Source organism: Peromyscus leucopus, chromosome 1, assembly GCF_004664715.2.
Source record: "Peromyscus leucopus breed LL Stock chromosome 1, UCI_PerLeu_2.1, whole genome shotgun sequence".
NCBI classification, from domain to species: Eukaryota; Metazoa; Chordata; class Mammalia; order Rodentia; family Cricetidae; genus Peromyscus; species Peromyscus leucopus.
Genome location: NC_051063.1, coordinates 283,542 through 302,910, shown reverse-complemented (window position 1 = coordinate 302,910; position 19,369 = coordinate 283,542). Strand labels below are relative to the sequence as shown.

The window sequence follows — 19,369 nt, the reverse complement described above, 5'->3', positions numbered from 1 at the left end:
TGGGGGCATCTCTGTGAGGGTACCACAACAGCCATTGCTGGGACTGTCCGAGCTTGGGGCCACCCATCTGATTCTTCTATTTAAGAAGTGTTCCGTGAAAGCTGGCCATGGCAACACACACCCGTAATCCTAGCACTTGGGACTGTGGATGGAGGCAGGAAGCTCTGGAGTTTGTAGCTAAAACCATCTTTTGCTACGTATTGAGTCCCAGACCAGCCCTGGCTACGTGAGACCCTCCCTCAAAAAATAGAACAAACCCAAAGATCGGTGGACCTAAAGAAACTTTTCAGTGACAGCACAGGTCATGCATGTCACACTTCTACCCATGGCCAGAGCTGGCACATGGCACTTACAAGTCAGCATCAAAGAACCTTTATGAGGAAATAAACTCGGGCCTACAGAAAGGCTGTGGGAGGGAGGCACGCGATCTCAGGGCACTAATTGTGCCGTCCCCACCGCTAACAGGGTTCACATTCCCCAGTCCTCACTTTCATCTCTCACACCGTGGCCCTGAGTCCTTTGAGAGGTGGTCGATCACGCCTTGGCTTTTAGAGACCTTGGTGTGCATTTCCAAAGACCAAGTGTGTTTTCTTGTTTGGTAAATTCAAGAGACCTCGATACTCTGATGTTTGTGGAATAGCCCTGGCCAGTTCCACCAGCTGCCTACCTGAGTTTTTCTGGTGCTTTTGAGAATAGAAACATTGATGAGAAAATTTTCCCTAGAAGAAGTCTCTACTCAGGAGATGATCTATGTACTCTGTAAAGCTTTTTTTTCCTCTTTTTTTTTTTTTTTTTTGAAAATTTGACCTCTTGGTATGCCATTCTGGTTATAATACCTGGGGAAATTACTGCAATCTCCCACTGTGGCTGTCGGGAGGATGCATGGTTAACTACCTTAGGTGGGTTTGGGGGTGATCTTTTCTGCTCAGTGAGACAGTTCTTATGACCCGGGCTCTCCTCTGTGCAGCATCGACTGTGCAGGCATCCTGAAGCTTCGAAACGCCGACATCGAGCTGCGGAAGGGCGAGACAGACATCGGCAGAAAGAACACGCGAGTTCGCCTGGTGTTCCGAGTGCACGTCCCGGAGCCGAGTGGCCGCATCATCTCCCTGCAGGCAGCGTCCAACCCCATTGAGTGCTGTAAGTCAGACCTCGGGGCTGGGGGGCCACACAAGTGTCCACCCTGGGCAGGTGGCCTTCAGGAGTCACGGGACTTGCGAAGACATACAGTTGGTCTGTGGTGACCAGGACAGAAACTATACCGAGGGAGGTACTGGTCTCTGCTCCTATTTGCTTTTGTGAAGACTTTTGTGGCTTCATGGGAAATAAAAAGTAAGGACAGCTAAGGGAGCTGAGAGGAACTGATGGCTTTGTTTAGAAGATTCAAATAGTTTAAATATTGCGTTGGTCTTCTGAAGTGCAGACGCATTTGCAATGAGTCCCTGGAACACACATTCCCTTCTTTCCTTTCGTCCTCCAAGCAAGGCTCACAATCGTGGCGTTGGCTTTGCACTGTGGCCCTGCAGATGCTGTGGGAAGCACCTGGCTGTGTTCTCACAGCAGCCTCGGGTCACTGGCTGGGGCCATTATACCCATTTTACAGGTTTGAAGGCCCATGCCCAGAAGAGGTGGGGCTGGGACTTGAACTCCAGAACCTTGCAGGCAGTAGCGGTGCTCCAGCCTTCCTCCTGTTCCTGCCTGCTGACAGAGCCTATCTAAAGTCAAGGTCAGGGGTCATGCCAAGTGTGGGGCATCATTTTCTGTGCCCAAGAAGCTTATAGTCTAGGGAGAATGAGGGCCCACCCCCAAAGATGGCTGTAAAGTCAGAGAAAAATTACAAGCCTGGTATGGACGTCTTAAGAACTTTGGGAAAGGTGCCGAGCACAGCACATGGCTGGACTCTGCCAGGCTTCGCATGTGCACGTGTGCAGTGCTGGAGATTGAACCCAGAACCTCATGCATGCTCGGCAAGTGCTCTACTACCAGGCTACCTCTCCAGTGGGTTTTTTCCCTTTGAGACAGGATTCCTATGTGTAGCCTTGGCTATCCTGGAACTCACTCTGTAGACCAGGCTGGCCTCGAACTCAGAGATCCACCTGCCTCTGCTCCCTGAGTGCTGGGATTAAAGGTGTGCGCCACCACCACTTGGCTCATCTCCAACAGTTTTAAAACATTTTTTTTTTTTTAAAATGAAGAGAGGGTCTTGCTAAGTTTCCCAGACTGGATTTGAACTCTCAACCCTCTTGCCTCAGCCTCCGGAGCAGCTGGGATTATAGAGATCTAGGCCACGGGGCCAGTTATCTGTTACGTTTTTGTAAATTCAGTCTTTTTTTTTTTTTTAAACAAAGAATAAAGGAGAGGAAAGTAACCTTGTTTCAGGGATAAAAATTGTTTATTGGCTCTTCCAGTCTGTCTTTAAGGTAACTTTGCGTTACAACCATGTTTCAAAGTTACATTGCTTTCAAGACCTCTCATTTGTTACTTTACTGGGTGTCATGAAAGCTGACTTCGTTGTTAGCTGTCGGTGGAACCGAGAGAAGTGGCCGAGTGGGAGTGGACAGGAGGGCGCAGTGGAGACTGGGGACCAGAGGGACCCTGTCCTTCTCAGCAGGCAGCTGACAGCATCCTATCTTTTCACATGGAAACAGGGTCTGCATGGGCAATTCCGGTTTTAAAAGAGTAAACTGGAACCAAAAAAAAAATTTTCCTGGCTTAAACTGGCAATTAGGGAAGATTAAAACTCCAAGGTAGAGTCTGCCCTTAGCACGCAGAAAGTCCTAGGTTCTGGCTTCCTCGGAACATTTATGGGCAGTACGGATTAAAAATGGCAGTAAATTCAAGATACTCAGAGAGCCAGGCAGAACCGTGGAGAGGCTTCTACTTATCTGGGTGGTCCTGAGCCGTGAATGGACAGAGGGGAGCACAGGACCGTGCACTATAAGAAAGTACAGAAGGACTGACCACCAGGGCCAGAAACAAGGTCAGAGGGCACGGGCAGTACTAATGGGAACTGGGGAAGGACCAGCAGGAGGCTGCAGCTTGGCCAGGCAAAGCTGGGGTGCTGCAGAACCTTTCCTCAGAGCTGGGAGACAAGAGCCACCAGCAGGGAAGGAGAGATCCAGGGTGACAACCACCTTCTCACCCCTGCGCTGTGGTCTCAGGAGCCACCCCTATCCTGTTTGGTTTCGAATGTCTCAGGATTGTTCTAGAAGGAAACACAGACTCTTTCTTCAAGATTTTTGGAGGTACTGAGCAGGCAGGGCTCTCCTCTTTCAGGCAGGCAGCTCCCCTTCAGGGTGGGACTGTGGTCAGCTGTAGGATAGGGGGGCAGAGGATGTCCATCAGTCCCCTGCCCCCTTCTCTGGCCTCCTCAAGTCAGTGTGTCTGATGTCACTCGGTGAACCACGAGTGCCTTCAGGAAAGTTGTTAACGCATCCAAAAATCCTTTGAACCTTGCAAATCTGTTGGTTCCCACCGGTTTCAGCCACCTCATCTTCCTCCTTCTGACAGATAAGGAGACCCAGCCTTTCCTGGTAAAGTGATTCACCATTTTACTCAGTACAAAGCTGGAGTTCCAAACTTTCTAGTTCCATAAACTACCCTCTCTTGGCTTCTAGGATGCAGTTTTCCTGGTAGGGCCGCCCTCAGCTGCTGGCCAGCCACTGTCCGTCCCTTCTGGTCCTCTCTTGGCTGTGTTGCTGGCTTTGTTCTAGTTTTGACCCCTGTAAAGGTGCTCGGTGCGTGTTAGTTTGGCTGATTGGCTTGGTTTATAGCCTGTAGGGAGATAATGAATACATATTGACAATTAGTGACTCACACCCGCGGACACAGACGGGGAGGATAAATATTTATTGTCTAATTGACTTTACACTGCTGGGGAGGATGAGCTGGAAAACAGTGGGCTGGTCCGTATTTACAAGGCTAACGTATTTATTTTGGAAAGGCGCCCCTGTGCCCCAGCTCAGGGAACAAACGCGTGTTTGTGAACATGCCGGTGGACACCGCCGTTTGGACGGTGGTCTTGTGGCCTGTTGTGGTTCTTCCTGCCCGACCCCAGCCTTGGGGGCCGCAGCTCCCTGCTGCGCAGCCTGGCAGCTGTGTTTCTCAGCGTCAGGGCATTTCCCAGGCTCCTGCTCAGTGGTCTCAGCTGTAACTCCGCCTCTGCAGTAGGGAAGCATGGCTTCTCCCTGGACTAGCTCCTTGGGCTGTCTGAGCGGTTGGCACGCAGCGGCTTAAGCCTCAGACATTTGTGCTTCCCTAGATGTGGGGCCGGAGCGTGCCGTGAGGTGACTGCTGGGTTGGGGGGGTCGCACCTCACACATGTCTCTGCGGTCCCCTCTGTAGGTGCATGGCTCAGGTTTCTGCCTCCGTCTCCTCGGGGTCCTCAGGGCTGTCACTGATGAGGACTTGGGCCCCACCCCAGCCCTGGATCTGGTCTCACCCCGTTTTTAACTTGCTCACATGTAAAGACCCCGCTTCTGAATAAGCCCATTCAGGGCTGTCAGGTGAGGCCTGGGGTGGGGGTGGGTGGTCACTGTTTAGCCCTTTCTGATGTGGTCCTCCACTTCCGGATGCTCCACAGTTCCCAAGGGGCCGAGTCTTCCTCCTCTTCCTCGGGGTTTGTCTGCTGACTGCTCCACACAGGCAGGTGCTCAGGCCTGACCCGTGTGGGTCAAAAACGCATGTACACATGCATACACACATATACATAGACACCATACATGTGCATGCACAAATAACACACATAAATAACACATATGCTCACATGCATGTATGCATATTCACATACACATATAAATAATACTAATGAACAAACATATGTATAAAGACCTACATATACTTAATACACATATGTGCATATACATACATAACACGTGCCTGCTTGTACATGTGCATATACATATAAACACATGTATATATAATTACACATGCCAACATGTACACTCATATACACATGCACATATATACACATATAAACAACCATACATATATACATGTATATATGCATGCACACACACTTAAGTACTTACATATATACATGTACATGCTCACACACAAATGCATATATACATATGCATGTGTACACATACATAAATACACACATTTACATGTATACATATGTACACATAAACATTTACATATACGCACGTGCACACACAAGCATGAATAAATACATATATGTGTACATATGCACACACATTTACATGTGTACATATACAAACAAAAAAAACATAAAACGTACGTGTGCACACACATACACATATGTGCACACTAGTACACACACACACACTGTCTCCATTAGGGTGTGGTCTTAGAAAGCGTATGTAGGGAGGCCCCCAAGAGTCTGAAGAGGGCGCAGAGAACCTGTGACCTTCCCAGCTAACTCCTCACTCACAGGCTCCTGGTGCAGAAAGTGTCGCTGAGCCCCGAGGCCCTGGAGCTCCTGTGAGCACCCAACCGCCACACTCCTCCATGTCTATCCCGACCACCACACTCCTCCATGTCCATCCCGACCACCACACTCCTCCATGTCCATCCCGACCACCACACTCCTCCATGTCCATCCCGACCACCACACTCCTCCATGTCCATCCCGCCAGGCCGGCCGGGTGTTTGGGACTTGTCACTAGGACTGGTTAGGACATTGAGGACGTGGGGGAAGAAGCCTTCAGAGATTTCCCAGGGGGTCACAAGGTGACGTCTGCGGGTCCTGGCGGCCTCTGTCTGTGACCCGCCGCAGCCCTGCTCAAGACCTGTGGATTCTCCCCATGACCTGCAGATTCATCTGCACAACCGCAGCTCAGGAAATGCCTAAAGCAATTGTGCGCCAGGCCCTGCCCACCCGGCCTGCAACATGGATTCACTTTGTTCCTTTTGCAGAGTGGGAGGAGGCCCGGGCTTGTCTCTGACAGACGCGTTTCCGCCGAGGTGTAATTAAGAAACAGGAGGTTGCAGGGACGTGTCGCTCAGTTGAGTGACTTGGCACTGGTGGACACGCTTGTCACCACCGTTCCAACCACAGAGCGCTTGGCCCCGGCAGGTCCCTCTCAGCCCCTCAGCTGCTGCCTCTTGCCAGGCGGCACAGAGAGGCCATCACCGATTGGCTGCCTGTCACCATGGCGCTGCAGCTCTGTGAAGGATGCAGGCGCAGACTGTGTGTTTGGGGTCCTGCTGTTTTCTCGCAGTATCTGAGCCTGTTCCTGCTGCTTGATTGCACAGTTTGCCCTTGCGGATGGCTGAGCAGTGCTCGATTGTAGGAATCCAATAGCTTAGTTACCAGCAGTGGGTACTGGCCTGTCCCACGGCGTGGGTGTTAGGGTGAAGATAGCAGCATCCCTTTGTGGACAAAGGCTCTCGTTTTTCTGTTAAATACCCCGAGAAAGTGTTGCTGGGTCCTTGGCTATCACATATTTTCGCTTATGTATTTTTACTTCCCATTGCAGAGTGCTTGCATGGCTCATTTGAGACCTTGTACACGAATAAATGAAATTTGCACCCTGGGAGAGGGCACACAGGCCAGGCCTTTGTCAGCCTCTGCTGCCCAGGAGACTTGTCAGCAGCAACCCGAGGCCACTTTGAGCAACACCAGGGGCCACGGGAGGGTAGGAAGAGTTTGGAATGGTGGTTAGGAGACTGTTCGGGACCCAGAGGTCTGGGTTCAAATCCAGCCTCTGCCACTTACTGACCATTTAGTCCCAGAGGAGTTACTTAATGACCCATGCCTCATTTTCCCTGTCTCTAAAATAGGAGTGGCTATAGTACCTCCACTTGCTGGTGTGTGGTTAAGTGCAGGTGTATGACAGAAAAGCGTGACCATGATCACAGTTGTAACCCTCTCCTGTACTGGTCCAGGGTGGACAGGTCCCCTGTGACAGTCCCTGGAGCTCTACAAAGAAGACGTAATCACGCCTCTGGCTGTTGCCACATCATCACAGGGAGACCACAGCCTGGGAAAGAGCAGGTGCATATGAGATTTCAGCAAACACAAGTTACCACAGGGAAGCGCAGTGGGCCACACACCCTGCCACTCCGGAGAAACCAGGTTACCAGTTGGGGGAGGAGTAGGCAACCTGGCAGAGGTTGCCAGGAGAACTATTTTGCTGGGAGCCTGGACCCAGGTGGACACACACACACACACACACACACACACACTCGAGCCCTTTCCTGATCCAGCCACCTGGGAACAGGCAGGCAGAACCACCCTTGACAGACTGTCCAGTGTGCCCATGGACTTGCACACGCCAGCTCCTCCCCAGCCTCATCACCCCATCGGCCCCTTGCTTCCTCATCCAGGAATATTGGGACATATTTGCTGAGCACTGACATGTACCAGTGAGCCAGGCAGGCCTGATCCCCAGAGCCCATCCCCTCAAAGGCTGACGATGCTTACTACACCCCTAGCTTGCACAGGAAGCCCTGGATCTCTTCTGTGTTTCAGTAGCATGGGCCCCTCAGTGACCAGGGGACCCATCAATCACCTGGGGTTCATGCGGCCTCTAGGGAGAATCTTTTTAAATACAGAGATGTTTGAGAATGTCCATGGCATGGGCATGAGAAAAGTCAAGGTCAGGACAGGAAATACAAAGAACAGAGTGTGGTCTCCAGCTGGTGCCATGTGGACGGGGTGATCAGGTGGGAACCTCTCTGTAGGGTAAGTGCTGTCCCCCTTTCTACATGAGGAGGCTGAGACCTCCGAGGTCACATGGTAGCACCATCCCCCCTAGAGGAGAAGCTTCAGGGAAGTTGTAGTGAGTGGTCACAGTAACCCGGGTCTGAATACAACAGCTCCCTCTGGCCCAGCCTGGATCTACTATGCCAGGCTGCCATTCCAAGATAGGGCCCTGGGGGTCCTATGATCAGGGTGTCCCATAGCCAGGGGAGGCCAGTTTGGGCCAATTGACCATTACTGGGGAGGCAAAGGCACTTCTGGCCTGTACTGGGTGACGGTTTCCCACAGGGTCCTTTTCCCAACGGCTCAGTCTGAGCCCTTCAGCCCGGGTCCAGACCCTTTTCGTCTGCCCCTTTTACCCACAAGCTTTCAAGAGTGTCCCCTGACAGAGTGTCCTCAACTCTGTTCCTTGGGCTCATGACATTTAGCAATAAAAGTAAATGCAATTAACACCCGCGGAAAGACAGGCCCAGAGAGATGGAGGGATCGGCTGAGGCTCCAGTGCTAGATGTTATCAAGCTAGACTTGGGACTCTGTAGGCACATTACAGCATCCTTGTACTGACAAACGGCCCTCATCTCCTAGTGCTATGTGCAGTCCTACAGTATAGAAAACATACTTAGGACATGCCAGGACCCAAGGTCCCCTCTGTGGCAGTAATCGTCCCATACTAACAGAATCCTGGCTCTGCAGAGACACCTTCCCCAGCCAGCCTTTCCTGTCTCCCTCTAGAGGCTCCTGGGCAGAGCATGGTCTTGGCCGCTCACCCCTGTGGGCGTGGGAAGGGACCCGTGAGTTTTCCCTCAAGAGCTCTGAGGTGTTCACTGCTTGGCTGCGGGTCAGCACTGGCACTGGGAAAAATGAGCCACTGCGCCTGGTGGATTCAGAACTTGTAAAAATACGGGACCCCGAGACAATTTATGAGGTGCCAGAAACTGGAGGGGGCAGCATCGAGGCCCGGGCCCACCTGGAAGCTTAAGCAGGAGCCTGGGTCCGGATCGTCCCCAAGCTGGACCTGGTCCACCAGGATGGATTTGAACCCGGGCAGGGCAGCGTTTGGTTAGAGAACTATAGTCAGGAGCATTTGGATGGCTTGGAATCTCTAAAGAGCTGAGCGGGAGCTCCAGGGGTTGATGGGAGCAGTGGCGGGAGCCCAGGAGACCCAGGACTTCCTGAGAGCCCCCTTAGGTCCTGCCCGTTGCTCCAATTAGCAGCGGTAGCTGGTGGAAGTTGCATCAGGCAGGACTGCGGGCCTCAGGAGGGTCGTCTAGCTGCCACTCACTCTCCTCAGTTCCTCTTTTGGAGGCTAATTAGACTGCTTTGCTTTGCTGAGGGGTTCTCCAAGGACTAGGGCACTGTCTGGGAGGAGATCCCCCTGTCCTCAGGTGGCCTCTGCCATGTGGAACTGAGCCCCACAACATGTGTGAGAAGCCACGTGGGAAGATGGGTAAAATACATACTTCTGGCCTCTGCCTAAGATACAGGGGCCCCAGGGAGTGGCCAGGCTCCTCTGGATTTTTATTAAGCACTGCCTCAACCTTATGCCATTGAGGATTCTGGGAGGCCCCTTTAAGAAGCCCTTGTGCTTAGAGTCAGCAAACCTGCCTTAGGGTCCGGAGTCTCGGAGAAGAATTGGAGACGTTGGTGTGAATCACAGGACCACACCACACTGGTGTCTCCCAGGAAGCTGCACCTCCCGAGCCCACGTGAGCTCGGCACTGAAACGTTCCTGCATGCCCAGCATGCGTTGGACAAATGTCGCCCACCCTGTAAAGGGACTCACTGTGCCAAATAGTGGACAGTAGTGCACACTACAGCTTATTAAGAGGTTAACTTAATAACTGCCACAGGCCACATGTTTCTGACCACGTTAAATTTGTCCTTTAGTGTCCGATTCCTTTTCTATGGAACAGCACAGGCCAGGTGTCAGCATGTTGAGCCTTTTCCTGGCTGGGTACTATTCCGAAAGGATGTGCCTCCTTTTGTCCACTCACGTACCCACCCTGGGCACTGGTTGAGATGAGACAGCTTGGCAGTTCTAACGGCGTCTACTGTGAACACGGCATCTGTATGAAGCTTACCCATGAAGCAAGCACTGTTATGATGTCACAGAGTAGCCCTCTGAGACTCAGGTAAAATGCCTTGTCCCCAGGATCATTAAGCCAAAAAGTGGCAAATGCAGGACCCCCCTCATCCCCCACAGCAATGATGACTGTGGCCATCTGGGACCTTTAGGATTGTCTTCTAAATAATCACAGCTGGGGTCCCACCCCACCCCAGACTCTTAAGTCAGAATCTCTACAGCTGTCACTCTTAGGGGTGACTTTGTGCCCCTCCTTCCCAGGGGACACCAGCCATGTGTGCACACATTTTGGGGTCTCATAGCTGGTAGGTGGGGTCACTACTGGCAACCATTGGGAAGAGATCAGAGATTCAAGGTGCTGTTGAATAATCCAGTTGTGCATGGGTTGGCCCCAGTAAAGAAGGATCAGGCCCAAGATCGGAGACACCGAGGCTGAGAATCTACGTTACAGAAGTCCAGTGGGGTGTCAGGCTGGTTTTCTGTTCAGCGTCCTGTCAGCCTGCACACGTGTGTGTGTGTGTGTGTGTGTGTGTGTGTGTGTGTGTGTGTGTGTGTGTGTGTGCGTGTGTGTGCACAGAGGGCCTGGGGAGGAGTCAGATGCTTGCTTCCCATTCCATCCCATTCAGAAGGCTTGGGCACACCTCGGGTGTGACGCCGAGGCCTCCAGGAAGCTGGCTTGCTCTGTTCACATTTTTTTGTTAAAGGCACCATCCCAGCAGTGCTGAAGGAGGTAGCTAGCACTGCACATGTGTCCAGGTGGCTGCTGCTGCCTGCAGGGGACCTGGAGCTGTGCAGAGAGGAGGCTGCCCCAGACCTGTGCCTTAGCGCTGGTGATTCACGGCAAGGCTCCCACCCCTGGGAGAGCTTGCCCAGCCTGGCCCTGGCCTGGCTGACTGCAAGCCCTTGGCTGGCCTCCCCAGTAGCAATGACTCAGGTTTTCCACCTGTAAGATGGGAGGGGTGGTTCCTGCTGGCATCTCCAGTGGCAGCAGCCCCTACCACACCCCTCCCCCACTCCATCAAAGGCAAGTGTAAGAAGCCACCTCTGCGGCTAGCTGCTGTTTTCACTGCTGGTAAACCTGCCTGTGCAGTAGCTCAGTCAGAGCATCAGGGGCTTCCACTCTGAAAGACAGGCTTAATAACTCACCCATGTGGGAGGAATTAGCAGTTTTAGCCCTGGCTCCTCAACACGTCTCAGAGCCCACAGGCGATGGGGTACAGTGTTGCTTCTGAGCACGGAGCCAGGCATCAGGACCACGGGGCTGGGCAAGTCACTAGGAAGTGGGTGGAAGCCTTGGAAATCCCTAAGTGCACCTGCTACTCAGTATGGCTCCCCAGCCCTGGGGACAGAGGAAGAGGGTGATATGTCCCCTAACATGGAAGAAAAGGGTTAAGTTTGGGCCTCACACGGCTGCTGCTCAGGCTCCCGGCTGGCTCCCGGCTCCCGGATGGGGAGGGGATGGGGAGGTCCGGGGGCCCTGGCATGGAAAGACCTGGCCCTCTGCCCAGCCCTAAGCTGTAGGCCAAGAGCCAGATGCTCAAGCTGACTCACCAGGAAGGCAGGGCTGTGGAGGGAGGAAGAGAGGGAGGGGCCTAAGGGAGTGGGAGGAACCTGGCTGCCCCAGAAGTTCCTTGGTCACCAGGCTGGGGCTGCACCTGTCTCTATTCATTGTCTCCTGCAGCCTGCGTCCACAAAGGGCTGAGGGGTGGCTCTGGGTGCTGGGCCTGCTGAGGAGGGTTCCCGTCTCAGTCAGGTGGGGTCCTGTCCATAGCTGAAAGTGAATCTGTGCTGTCCGCTTCCTCCAAAGGCGCTGTGAGCACTTGAGTATGGGGTGCCAGCAGAGAACCGCCTCAGCTTTCATTTACTGTGGGTAGAGAGGAGCAGAGATGGGAAAGACCAGCCTGCCTGCCCTCGGCCACCTCTAGCACCTCTCTCTCTCCTGGGGCTGAGGACAGCTCTCATAGGGTGTCTGAAAGTGAGCCCTTCTCCAGAGAAGGGATGAGCAGGAGGGAGCAGGGGATGGAGCAGGGTGGGGGCAAAGAAGTGGGAGTGTGGCCCAGGGAGCCTCCCGAGGAGGCCAGACTGGGTGGGATCTGAGGTGACGAGGGAGGAACCACCCATGCAGGGAGGGGCTGAAGAGCCCAGGAGAGCACAGACACTCAAGGAAGGGAGCACGTCTAAGAGGTGGCCAGGGCTGGCGCTTAGGGGTTCACTGCTTACCTAGCATGCCTGGAGACTCTCAAGCACAGCAAAATACACACACTTGCATGCACACACTGTCTGCCACCATCTATCTATCTATCTATCTATCTATCTATCATCTATCTATCATCTATCTATCTATCTATCTGGTGGGAACATAGTGATTCAGGGGGGACCTCTAGAAAATGAAGCCATGGGGGCAGATCCTGGAGTACACAACTTGCAGTAAGAGTCACCCACAAACTTCAGCTGGCTGCGCCCTCAGCTCCCAGGGGTCTGTGGGTCTGGGTTGTGTAAGGAAGAAGTAACTTGAACAGTGGAGACTGTGAGGAGGGAGTGGACTGGGCCTGTCTGTGCACAGAGGAGCCTCAAGACCCAATCCATCTGCTCCTGCCTGTCCTGCGGGGAAGACCGCCTGGATTCATGCACATAGAGCATTATGTGAGCAAGTTGGCTTAAGTGGCTGTGGCTCTTCCAAGGATGTGATGTTTGGGGATTCCCACTTGGGTCTCCAATCCTGCCGTCTCTTCTGCGTCTCTGGAGCAGATTCCTCTGGGTCACAGTGTATCTTTTTCCTCTTGCCCTCAGCTCAGCGCTCTGCCCACGAGCTGCCCATGGTGGAGAGACAAGACGTGGACAGCTGCCTGGTCTATGGGGGCCAGCAGATGATCCTCACAGGCCAGAACTTTACAGCTGAGTCCAAGGTTGTGTTCATGGAGAAGACCACAGGTCAGTCACTTTCTCGCTTTCTCTTGCTTCTCTGAGCCACACAGAAGCGAGCCTCACACTCCACTCAGCGTTTTGGGTAACTTCCCCTTCTCCTGGCTCATTGCCCCGTGACCCACAGCCACACAGGTCACCGTTGATGTGGGTGGCATGCTTGAACTGGTCCTTGGATGTTTCCTTGGAGACTGAACTTGTCCCCCTTTCATCAACCTTGTTTTTGTTTTGATATATTTTCCTCACATAGGCAAACATGTTTTAAAAATACCTTTTCCTTTTCCTATTTCTAAGAGGAGAAACCGAGTGCTTTGCAGCTCTGAGGTGGGCCCTGGGGTGTGAAGTGGACACTTTGTCACTGAGGTTTGTTGCATAAGAGAAGCAGTGTGGGAAGAGGCTGGGCTGGAATGTGGGTCCCCTTTTGGAAATGTGAATGTTGGGTCTGATGAACTCTGGACCCCCTTAGACAAACCAGGGTCTCATCTATCCAAGGCAAGGCGTCTGGGAGTGGACAGCCATGGGGTCAAGATGGAGTGGCAGAGTCTGGCTAAGGGTAGCATTGAGGTCTCTGTTAGACTCTGATTAGATGACTCATAGGATCGCCCCACTGGGGACAGGAGAGCAGCAAGCAGATTTGGGAAGTTCCATCGCTGTCACAGCAGCCGGAGGGGACAGCAGAGCAAATTCTGTGAAAAGCCTGAAGTCTGAGCAATAGGTGTGGCCATCTGAGGTGCCTGTGTCCAGGTGGCCGTGGGGACAGGAGACACATTGGGGGCGGAAGTGAAAGTAAAAGTGACAATGTAGCCTGTCCCCAGGTGGGAGGGGCTTATGGTCATGTCCTTTCCCAGTCACAGTTGACACCATTGCTGGACAAGAGTGGTGGTGCTGTCTGTGAGCAGAGCATGTTCCCAGCATCCCTGACTCCCCCACCCCGTGCTCTGAACTCTGCCCAAGTCCTGAAGACTGAAACCGATGCAATCATTGCCCAGTTCATCTTGACAGGCAGAATTGACCCTCGTGGTGAATCAGCAACAGGTGGCTTAGAGGTCACTGGAAAGGTAGGAAAAGAACATAAGTGAGTGTTAGGAGACCCCAAGACAAGGGCAAATGACCTGCTCCCTGTCACAAACCCATGTGCCCCCCTGGAATGCTCATACAGATGGGGAACAGGCAGGAGGCAGGGGTTGACCCACTACCCACAGGGCTCCGCTGGCCGAGTCTCTGCTTACACGGACACATTTTTGAGTCTATAGTTTCATTTGTGCTTTTCTGGCTGCATGAATGTCTGTGCCAACACTTCCTGGTCTTTCAGAACCTGGTTATAAACAGACACAGCATATCTCGCTGTGAAAATGTCTTGCAGTGCGTTATCAGCCCATTTCCTTTTTATCGAGAGTGTGTAACCCGGGTAGAGACATGGTTCTGTTTGGTCTGGGCCCGGGGGTTAGTTACTTTTCCCATTGCCGTGTTGGCCACCTTAACAAAAACAGCTAAAGGAAGGGTTTGCTTTGGCTCACAGTTCAAGGGTCAAGCCCATCGGGAGCAGCTGGTCACAATACATCTGTAGTCAGGAGATGTGGAATCCTGAGGCTAGTGTTCAGTTCTTTTCTTCTTTTAGTTTGGTCAGCAGTTAGAGTGGGTCTCCTTTAACCTCGTCTAGATCACCACTCACACTCACACCTGGAGACTTGCTTCTTGGTTGACTCCAGATCTTTGTCAAGTGGACAATATTAACCACCACAGCATGCTGAGGCAGTAGTCTGTCATTAGTGAATTCGAGTAACAGGAACTGTAAATGCCCAGCTATCAGCACGCTCTCCAGGCTGGATGCATCTCCAGGATCAGGACACTAGCCTCAGTCCTGCTATGAAGATTGACAAGACAAATGAGGCTTTAAAGCGCCATGAGGGGAACAAGCTAATAAGATGCAAACGTTTTGTCACTCATGTCCAAGGTGGCAGCGCCTGTGTCCATAGGGACATCTAAGAAAGGATGGGGAGACGGAACCTACTGAGACCCTCCTGCTGGGGGCTGCCAGCGAGTTCCCGGATGTCTGGGTCAATAGCTTTGATGAACTGCTTGCTGAAAGAGTGGGCGAGTGAGCGCTGACTGAGTGAGCGCTGACTGTAGTAAATCTTTCCGTGGACCACCAGCTCCCAAATAATGACCCAGAGACTTCTTATTAATTATGAAAGCTTGGCCTTAGCTTAGGCTTGTTCCCAACCAGCTCTTACAACTTAAATGAACCCATTTATATTAATCTACATTCGGCCATGTGGCTCGTTACCTCTCCTCCATACTGTACATCCCACTTTCTTCGTGTCTAGCTGGCAAATCTCCCATCTCTCAGATCTCAAACCTCCCTCCCCCCCCACCCCCGCGGGTTCCTCTTTCTCCCCAGAAGTCCTCCTTAGCCTCTCCTGCCTAGCTATTGGCCATTCAGCTCTTTATTACACCCATCAGAAAGTGCCGTGGCAGATGAGGTTAAACAGTGACCCATCTTCACAGTGCACAAAGGGTTACCCCACAACAGTAGGCTGCTCTGCAGCTCTCCTGAGTTCCAGAGCCATCCATACCTTGACCTCACCATCAGAAGCATGTGGCCTTGAAAAGTCAAGTTGGCCCAGTGGAAATGATCATAATAGCACATTTCCCACCTAACTCAGCATGCTGAGTTATTATTATGCCATTATTATTAAGCTGATGGTCAAGGTCGGGGCCCTCACCCATAGACATATGTAGCCTCAGCCTGTGGTTGGGCTTCCCTCTGTGAACTGGCACATCAGTCCTGCCCCTGGAGTTGGGGGCGTATGGGAGTCGAGTGCCCTGAGTGACAGCTTGTGGTCATTGAACACCTGTGACTGTCTTTGTGGCCCTCCAGCCTCCTCAGAGCTCTGGCTGCATGCCTTGTATGAGGCCATGGTGTCTGTGTGTAGGTTTGGGTTGGACAAGCTTAGGAGGTGGGGCTGCCAGCTGCATGGTCCCAAGCCCAGGTCCCAAAGTCCCATGGTCCCAAGCCCAGGCTTTGAGGTCAAACTGTGTGACAGTTAGTTTTTGGTGCCACCTTGTCACAACCTGGAATCACCTGGGAAGAGACGTGGTTTGTTTTGTTTTTGTTTTGTTTTTTTTTTTTTTTGAGACAAGATTTCCCTGTGCAACAGCCCTGGCTGTCCTGGATCTCACCCTGTAGCCCAGGCTGGCCTCCAACTCACAGAGATCTGTCTGCCTCTGCCTCCCGAGTGCTGGGATTAAAGGCATGTACCACCATCACTTGGCAGAAGAGAGTTTTAATGAGGAATTGTCTAGATCAGGTTAACTGACATGTCTGTGGAGAATCACTCTGATGTGGGAGGACACAGTCACTATGGGTGGCACCATCCCTTAGGCACAGAAGTAAAAAATAGGCTGCCTGCCCATAAGAAGCAAACAGGCAGCATGGCTGCACTTAGTTCTCTGTTCTTGATTGTGGCTGCTGGGTGACCAGTTGTCTCAGGCCTTTGCCTCTGTGGCCTCCATGAAATGATGGTCTCTGACCCATAATTGGAAGCCAAATAAACCCTTTCTTTCCCGCATTGCTTTTTATCAAAATATTTTATCACAACAGCAGGAAGGAAAGCAGTCAGAGTTCGCTTGCCGTCCCACCCTGGGTAGACTACTGGACCTCTCTGAGAAAGGACTTCTTTTGGTCAAATTCATGTGATTCACCAGTCTGTGGAGTCGAGAAGATAGGAAGGGAGTATGCTGGGCTCTGTACACAGACAGGGCTGAGTCCATTGAGAATGTTCATAAAACTTGAGCTGGGTGACCAGCTGTCTCGGGCTCCTGCCTCTCTGACCTCCATGAAAAGATGGACTGTGACCCATCACTGGAAGCCGAATAAACCATTCTTTTTCCTTTTGTTTTGACACTTTGCAAGGGAAGAACAAAGCCAAGAGTTCACCCGGAGAGCCAGGAGACATTGAAAAGCAGCAGTCACTCATCCTGAGCCAAGCTCTGGTCTAAGCATTTGCCGAGGCTAGGCAATCTGAGTCCCGTAATAGCCCTCCAAATGAGCTACTCTTCCCCAAGTTCTACAGTGAGACCAAGCACAGATGTTAGATGACGTAATGAATACCACACAGCTGGTACCTGGTGGTTCAGGCAGCGTGGCTCCAGGGTCTGTAAAAGTGCAGATCTGGCTTGATTTGCTCTAAGATCCTTCTTGGTCCCCAAAGCATGGGCTTAAACCAGGTTGTAGTGATGGAGAACCCTGAGTTCTGCCGAGTTGTCGGTATAACACCTGTTTCATCACCGAGAGTCTTTCACACCAACTCTGGGATCTCAGGGACCAGCGAGGCCTTCTCAGGCACCCTGAGTACCCCCCAAGAAGCAGGCTTCCCTGAGAGGGGTATGTGGCTCCTCTCCTGACAGGGGGCCTTGATAATTTGCAAGGTGCAGAGTCTGCTCTTTTGACCCCGAGGGTTCACCTCCTGCAAGGGAGATCCATGTAACTGAAGTTGGTTTTTCCAAAACCGATCCTGTGTCCATCTCCATGGACACTTGGCTAGTAGGCCCTGCAAGCAGGGTGGGGCGGCCCAAGTTTTCCAAGGCAGGGGAATCCCAGCTGCTGTTCTCATTAGGAAAGGTGACAGCTTCAGGCTAATATTAGCCCCAGAGTTTGGTCATCGGCCCCGGGAGCCTCAGCATGCTTTTTATAGCGGACCGCTAAAACGGGTTTGGCACTTTCCACTCCATCAAGAGGACAAGCTGAGGAGGTGGAAAACGCTGAGGAGAGGGGCCACGGGGTGCTGGAGTTAGGAGAGCCCCGTGTTTTGGAAAGTGGGGTTCTATTTATAGCAGCAGCCATAATAAGGATCATTATGTGTTTCGATCCTATTTTTAATTCTTCGTAGGACTTGCAGGGACCCGTGAGACTGTTTGCTCATCTTTCTGATCTCAGCTGATTCTCTCTCCCCCTGGTTTTCCTGGCTACAGAGAAACCCTCTTTATTCCGTCTTCGGATGACCCATGCTCCTTCATGCCCCAGGACCTGGCATTTGCCGCTGGCTTTGTAACATTCTCCCCTGTTCCTTCACATACGGTATCTCCTATCACTTAGAAACCACTTTCCTTGAGAGGTGTTTTTGCTCAAACCTTTGTGGCTCATCCCCTAATCCAGTGATCCTTTCCTGTCTCATGGACATGCTTCATTCTCCAGGTGGCACTCAGCACTTCATGTCTATCTGCTGTCTCTGTCCACTGCTTCCCACACTAGATTGTTGGTTCCTTGGGAACAGGGACTTGCTGTTTGCCGCTGCATACTCAATTTACAGAATAGTCTCTGTGCATAGTAGGTGTGTGTGTGTGTGTGTGTGTGTGTGTGTGTGTGTGTGTATGTGTGTGTGTGTCGTGCTGAAGGAAAGTAGCACCCCCTTTTGTTGTCCCTCCAGCCTTGAAAAGTGCCTGTGCTGTCCCCATTTTGCAGACAAGTTGACTGAGGTTCAAATATATCAAACGGGAGACCCTGGGTTAGCCCTCAACTGGAGCAAGATCTGGAACCTTAGACCACCATTTCCCTGAGCTCTGGAGCGATTTCTCCGTCATGTCAGAGAGAAGGTCAAGAGAATGACCAGGGACAGTCATTCTGCTCCCATGTGTTCTGCAAAATAAAAGATGCATAGCCTTCCAGGGAAGGTCAGCCTGGGAGGCAGGCTGTTCCCGCCCTCGCTAGGAACCCTGGCCCCTGGCCCCTGACTTTGGGCAGAGTCGGGGGTCCCAGCAAAACATTGCAAAACAGGAAAAAATCTAGGGACACAAAAACACAAGCAGTGTGGTTGAGGAGACAGGGTTACCATGGCTCCGAGTGACTCTCAAGGCTGGCACGATCCAGTGTTTTGGAAGGTTCCTCCATGTGACACAGGGGTTTGGAATTCTTCAGCTGGTAAGTCCTTCTTAATTCAGCCCCTGGCCCGGCCAAGCCACTCCCGGGCTCTCTGTGTCCCGCGGGGGCGTAGGCTGGACACAGGCCCACATCGAATTACTCAGCTCTACAACTAAAATTTTTTGAAGCGGGTTTCTTGTTTTGTTGGATGGTTTTCTTGGCGCGGATTGATGGCAGAGGCTCCCATCACCTGTCGAGAAGGCAAATTGTTGTTTTTTTTTTTCAAGAGGAGGCGTAGGCGGTGGAATCCCCTCGTTCCCACTGAGTCACTGAAGCCAGCCATGACTCACTTTATTGCCCCCAGGTTCCCAAAGGCTGTATCTCTTGGACTTTGTTTAATAAATAGAATTATGTATGTGCTTAAAATATATTTTGAAACATTTTTGCTCAGAAAGTATTTTTCCATGAATGAGCGCGGTGAGGGAATTCGAGGTACCTTACCAACAGCCCCCTCTGCACCTGCTCTTCTTCTTGGGGTGTGGTCATGAGGCTTGGGTGGGCTTCTCTGAACAGTACTGACCGTAGGCTGGACGGACCTCTGGAAACCAGACTCCAGGCTGGATGGCATGACTAAGGCTCAGGAGACCTTTGCCCTGGTGACTCACTCAAGGCCGGTGTCATACCCTCTCTCAACCCCCTCTAAAGACAGAGGCCAGGCAGCAGCTCTGAAGCTTCTCTGGAGACAGAAAATGCATTATTTTCAGACAGCTGCATGCGTGTCCAAGCCTCCTGCCTCCCTGCACAGATCAGTCTCTTGAGGGAATCAAACCGTCCC

At 52.1% G+C, this 19,369-nt stretch overlaps 1 protein-coding gene across 2 annotated transcripts in view; it reads left to right on the top strand.

Moving 5' to 3' along the window:
* Nfatc2 (nuclear factor of activated T cells 2) overlaps nucleotides 1-19,369 on the top strand; it is a 116,137-nt gene that overhangs the window by 57,123 nt on the left and 39,645 nt on the right. For both annotated transcript variants that reach the window (XM_028859020.2, XM_028859021.2), the window contains exons 5-6: nucleotides 968-1,140; nucleotides 12,543-12,683. In XM_028859020.2, the coding sequence (XP_028714853.1) occupies nucleotides 968-1,140; nucleotides 12,543-12,683 (314 nt within the window). The remainder of the gene's footprint in view (nucleotides 1-967; nucleotides 1,141-12,542; nucleotides 12,684-19,369) is intronic.